General features: G+C 47.3%; 1 protein-coding gene across 1 annotated transcript; it reads left to right on the top strand.

Moving 5' to 3' along the window:
* Positions 1-755: 755 nt before the first annotated feature.
* On the top strand, positions 756-4,696 carry BO97DRAFT_439109 (HNH endonuclease signature motif containing protein; the record flags this gene model as incomplete). The annotated part of the gene is made up of 5 exons (XM_025697958.1): positions 756-932; positions 1,004-1,151; positions 1,209-1,534; positions 1,586-1,911; positions 4,561-4,696. 5 exons carry the CDS (start codon positions 756-758, stop codon positions 4,694-4,696), a joined length of 1,113 nt encoding a protein of 370 aa, XP_025545658.1.
* Positions 4,697-6,468: the final 1,772 nt, after the last annotated feature.

The following is a 6,468-nucleotide window of genomic DNA, read 5'->3' on the forward strand; positions in this document are numbered from 1 at the left end:
ACAGCTGTACGCAGAGGAGGAACAACGCCATGAGAAGGAGAAGAAGGGTCGGTTGAACGCTCAGAATGGATTGATGTGTCCCCCAATCAACATTAATTTCAACTCCGCACAGTCATCTCACCCCTTTTTGGTTGACGGCAGTACGTCTTCAAACATATCTGCTGGGCCTATTGACATCCCTGGGCTGCTGGATACAGCCATCGATGAATACACGGCCTGGCAAAAATCCCGCGTGAGCCGCGAATCCTTCAAAGAGCAAATGGAAAAAGCTAGTAATGTGGCGCTGGAAAATTGCATGGATCTCAGACAGATCCATAAGGACCAGGACTCTGATTTTTTTGTCAAACAAGGTGTCAAAGTTGGTGCTGCTCGGCGGTTCGTCAGTGAGATTATATGCTGGCTTGAGGAATGCAGGAAAAACAGACATGCCGAGGAGGACTGAACATCAATCGGTTTAGCTCCACTCCATAGAACCCTTCAATTTATTTTCTAGTCAATGAATACGTACAGTAACATCAATAACTTCAGTGAATGATCATCTCGAATTGCCAAGCCTGGCATGAGAATTGTGTAACTAACTAGGCATAATTGAACGATTATGTAATATGTGTACATAACTAACTAACTAACTAGTTAGCTAGCTAGCTAACTCCTACCGAGTTCGGGCCGATATAAATCCGTTGACCTTGACACCACCTGATCTTGATTCTCGGACCTTCTTTCCACCTCCTATGCTATACTGACGACGTTCTACCATGGCCCAACATCAAACATCATTAGAGACTGTGCTGGATTTCTCCCCAGTGTTTTTACTACCACCTCATCAAAAGCAACATGCCCAAGTGCTTCTCAACACATGCATCCAGCATTATGGCCTCGAACAGAGCGTGCAATCTGGTTACAAGCCTGCAAGACTGGTTCACGAGATGTTTGTACGCGTTACATCCAAGGACACGGATTTTTTCTTCTATATCTTTATGGAGCCCTTCATGTCACTAGCGAGTCCAGCGACGACGTCAGCATCGCCTCTGCACTGTCTTACATTGAAAACTGTATTGGAGGCTCATGTGCGCACTCAGGCGGTTTGGCACATATAAACGTCGCTATTGAAAAGTTTGCTGAATATATCGTTGACAACTTTCTTCTTCCGCGTGAGGAGACCCTTTTTTTATTTATTTATCGCCGGTCCACTAACGAGGACGAAATAGTCAGAGCTTCATCAGCCAAAACACCACAAGCCACACCAACAGCATTGTCTTTGAGCCAAACACCCGCGCCAATTGGCACAAGACAACGTCTGTCTATCTTACGGAAATCTTGTCTTTTACGTGATCACTACCGGTGTGTGATCTCCCGCAAATTTGATACAGTCGAAGCCAGACGGCGCAACGAAAAGTATGGAGATATGTGTGAAGATAACGATGGAAATCTTCTAAGGGATGAATCCGATGGTGGATTCGGATTCCAGCATCTTGAAGTTGCGCACATCCTACCACATTGTTTGGCAACAATGGGGCCAGGAGAATCAGAGTTGGTATGTGCTACGTGAACAAATTCCAAGTTCCGTGAATTAACATGTTTGTAGAGCGAGTCAAAGATGAACGTTCTGCGAATACTTGACATGTTTGACCCCGGCCTGAGCCATCGTATTGATGGCCCGAACATTGATAGCCCCACTAATGCTCTTACACTGACGCTTGACTACCATCGACTGTTCGGTGAATTTCAACTCTTATTTGAGCCGACGGGAAAGCCGCTTGAGTATAGGATCGATTCGCTCGAGAGTAGTTTTCTGCGTGATCCGATTTTCCCTGTTACTCGTGAGCTGACCCTGAGTCCTAATCATACAGTTAGTCCTCCGGATCCTAGGCTTCTGCGCGTCCACTCTGCCATTGCACATATTACACCCAAGTCCGAAACCTCCTTCCACCCGCACAGACAAGCTTATTTCCAGACCCTAACGCCGATGCCCCACTCCACGCACATATCCCAAGATGATAGGCCGGGTGAACATAATATGACATCATTAATCCATTTATAAAGCCCCGCTGCAAATTAGCGCCTTGGCATTAGAGTCTGGAAATAAACCCAGGTGTGCGGGGCTGGAAGGAGGTTTCGGACCTTGGTGTACAAAGGAGATGAAGAAGGGGCTTCCTATATCTCTCTCTGATATTCTATTTTAATTATAAGAGAGGGTTGAGGTACCCGAACCATTTGCCATTAGGATAATGGATCTTTGATAAAGTTAATGAGGTGGCCGTGATGGTGAAGCCAGGATTTGGGGGGAAGACCGAGAGATGTTACGAGATGTGGTTCAATACCGTATTCGGGAAGTGATGGGAGATGGTATGCCCCCGGTACTGGGTGCCACGGGAAGTGACGGGAAGTATGGGGGCAGTGACGGGGAGTATGGGCGGGTGGGCGGTATGGAGGCGGTATGGGAAGTGATGGGAGGGATACCGGGGTGGTTCCGGGGCCGTTGTACTACATGATGTGGGGCGATACTGACCAATAGATAGCCAGAGAATTCAAGTCGACCCCGACTTAATTAGAGCATTATGGATCAAGAGAAAGGAGGGCAGCGCTCGTTCGAGGGGGCGTGTTGGAAGCCGGCGTCACGTGATCGACCTCGCCTCCACCCCTTAACAAGCCAAGATAGCTTTACAATGGCTGTTGCGCGATTACGTAATCCACACGTGAGCCCTCAATTCTCTCCCTCCCTCTCCCTCTCTCTCTCTCCCTCTCTCTCTGTCTCTCTGTCTCTGTCTCTGTCTCTGTCTCTGTCTCTGTCTCTGTCTATGCCTGTCTGTGATTCAGAATCTTCGAGGAACCTTTACAAGCGACATCAGTAAATCTTCTTACACTTGGGACGAAATGAGTCAGGCTACTCCGGTGCGGATAGTCCTTCCATATCGCGAACAACCTTTTCAAAAGCCTACAACAATCATCGACGCTTTCTTTACATGGAGAGGTATTCAACCCCGAGAAGACTACTGTACACATATATGCAGTGATCCTCAATCTTCTCGGTTATATCTCGTTCTCGATCTCCACTGCAAAACACATCCAAATGTCGATCTTAACAAGTTAGACCTCGAAGTCTTCAAAGTCTCAGGAATTGATTCATTGTGCGTTACCCTCTTCTATGACCTAACTAAGCTAACTATATTTAGTACATTTCAGGATCTCGGAGAGGTAGCTCGCAAGCAGGTTCACCAACGATCTGCTTCTCTGGATTGGGGGGAAGGCAACCACTCTAGTCAGAGGAATTAGTCGGTGTTGTACCAGCACAGGGAGGACAGGATCCCGCTATATTCGTGTCTTGCGCATCGAGAACCAACGGGAGGTCTCGCAGAAACCCTGAGGGAGGTACGCATGGGTCATTTGCATTGCTTCTTGCGGGTGTACAAAAGATAATGTGATCTCGATTCATGTGTTTGGGAACACGCGTACAAGCTGCGTATGTCTTGCAAGCCCATTCACACATTGCGTGAGAGTGAAGGAAGTCGGTCAATATTGAATATCGCAGAGAGGACCTTCACACGAAGCGGATCGTGATGCGAGAGACGTAGTCTTGAAAGGGAAGGCGGCTCGAAGAGGAGACAATCTGTATTTATAGAATTAATGGTCTGTTCTACAGCTCTAAACACCATTCAAAAAGATAACTTACTTCGTCCTTAGTTATAATAGTTGCGGGCTAAAGGGGCAGCGCGATAGAACGGAATAATTAAGAGGTTCAGCCCCTGGAACACGAAGGCTTCCGCGGGTCTGTTTGATCGAATTTTTGATGGTATGATACTGCTTCTTCGATGAGGGGGCAACGGAAGTGGATATTGCCCCTACGGTAAGACTCGCGTAGTTCAGAATCTTGTGTTTCGGATGTATAGATATTTCCTGTCGAACAAAGAGCATGAATGATACTTTATAAGCAGGCAAACCAGGTTTGTGTCCGTAAGGAGCAAAGTTGACGAGAACCAATAGTATGCCTGAGTTTACCGCTGTTGGCTGAGATTTCAATGTGGCCACGTATCCTTACGAACTGCTTGCAGGTATTGGCCAATAGCTTGGCTGCATTTGCAGGAGCCATGCAGGAGCAATCACATTAGGCGTTTTTTGATAGTTCAGCGTCTCTGAGCCGACCGAGACCGAAGCACAATCATCAGGACCTACACATAGGCGGTGGAGTGAGTCGTCCTAATTTTCTTTCCGCTGGGCCTATAAATGCTTAGCGTCTTAGCTGGCCTAGCAAATATCGTACGTAGCTTGTCATTGGGTACCTTGATTTAGGTGGACTTTTGAAAGGACCCAACTTACTGCCTATTTACACCAAGGTCAGAAACCTCCTTCCGCCCCACACACATGTGTTTATTTCCAGACCCTGATGCCAAGGCACTAATTTGCATCAGGAATTTATAATTGGATCAGTGATGTCACGTACTGTTCACCCCGGCCTATCATCTTGGGATCCATGTCTAGAGTGGGGCATTGGCGTTAGGGTATGGAAATAAGCTTGTCGATGCGGGCGGAAGGAGGTTTCGGACCTTGGTGTATGAAACTTAGTGGTGCAGGTGATCATATTGAAAGAATCCTTCGAGATATTGAGGAGGTGGACGTGAAGGCAGATGGTTCAACCAACCTGGGGTATCTCGCAGGTCTACGACTCAACGGCTGGTTAAGCACTCTGGCTGTATTTTAACTACATGGGCAGTGCCAATCACTACACATTTATGTATATATATATGACTGAGATACCCATTATTATGCTTCGTTCCAAAGAAATAACACCGACCAAGTCCGATTCAGACTTGCCCACGGTGCACGCTATAGCTCTTCTATTGTTAGACCTGCGTGCCTGAAATGCCCTCTAGCACTCTTTTCTTTTGCGCCAACCGTACTGACGCACCATTCCAAGAAATAATCAAAACCTTGATGACGGTCGTCCTCGTACGTCTGCCAGTGTCGTCGAACAAACGCTTTTAATTCAGCAAAGAACTCTTCAATAGGATTCAGATCTGGGGAGTACGGCGGCAAATAGACTAATTTAACTCCCTTTTCCGAGCACATTTCTTGTATCCGTTCAGAGCGATGGAACGACGCGTTGTCCATGACAATAACTGACCTGGCCGCTGGGTATGGTTGGCAATGCTCGAGAAGCTCCTCAATGAAATCCTCGAATAATGAGCCGTCAGTCGAGCCCCGGAACACCCGTGAAAGAAGAACACCATCTTGTGTGTATGCTGGTAGTATCTGATACCGTTGATCGCGATGGAATCTAGCCACTTGGATTGGCGTAATACCCAGCGGAGACCAGCCTGTTCTCCTAAAGCCAATCCGCTTATCACAACCAGATTCGTCCACAAAAATAAGTTGATATGAACTGAAGTCCGCAATGTCATGAAAATATTCGTCACGTAGATCGGCATTTCGTTCTTTAGCCTTCTGCCGGGCTGTCTTATTCGACCACCCTTGACGATGAAGCGCTTTGCTGATCGTAGACTTGGGTACCTCGAGCCCAAAATCGTCTAAGAAAAATACCTGCATCTCATGAAGGTATAGACCAGGCTTTTCCAGTAAATGCTCACACAGAGCTTCCATCATAGTCGTTGTAATCCGTCGTGGCCGTCCCTTTTTTATTATTGGTGCTTTGACACTTCCAAACATGCGAAGATTAGTGCGGATGGTGACAATTGTAGGCTTGCTGCAACCGGCATTTGCAGCCATCTGGGATAAAGAGAGTTTGCCATCGATTATCATGTCATGGATTAGATCAAGAGTTGAGTGACCTAGGTTGGGTGCCATTGTGATGATCAACTCCAGGATCTTCAAAACCCCCCACCTCAGTGCAGTGGAGGAGTGCATGGAGGAGTGCATGGAGGAGTGCAGTGGATGAGGATATCCGGCGGGGCACTTGGGGTTATGGAGACGGTGTAAAGGGGAAACCTGTAAATTACGACAGCCAATTCCATTACAGTACGATACCATGCTGTAAGTCTGGGGCTTCGGAGACATCCAAAAAGGGAATAGTATTCTTGGCATTAGGGTTTGGGAAACTATGAAAGAGTACATAGGTAGTAAAGCCGTTTTTTGGAAAGTCTGTATGCCTTTCAATATCTCTTTCATTCAGTCTCTTTATCGGAGAGGCCGCTCTGACCTCTGGTCTCCGACCGGTCCTTTAGTCACGCAGGATAGCGACACTGTGACTATCGTGGCAAACGGAGCTCGAATCGTCGCCCACTCGAGCATTTTGGTGACTGAGAGCCCATACTTTCGTCGCCAGTCTCAGAACCATTCGGTCGACCTACGAAGAATGCAACTCGTTGTTTCGCAAGCCGATATACATACCGTATGGAGGACGCTGCAGTTGATATACTGCCAGAAGTACACGGTAGGGCCGTGCCCATACACCAAGATCGAAGGTCAGTCGGGCTACGCAAGTCAACCGACAAGGACTAAATCAGGGGACAAATT

This window comes from Aspergillus homomorphus (genome assembly GCF_003184865.1).
Source record: "Aspergillus homomorphus CBS 101889 unplaced genomic scaffold BO97scaffold_122, whole genome shotgun sequence".
NCBI classification, from domain to species: domain Eukaryota; kingdom Fungi; phylum Ascomycota; class Eurotiomycetes; order Eurotiales; family Aspergillaceae; genus Aspergillus; species Aspergillus homomorphus.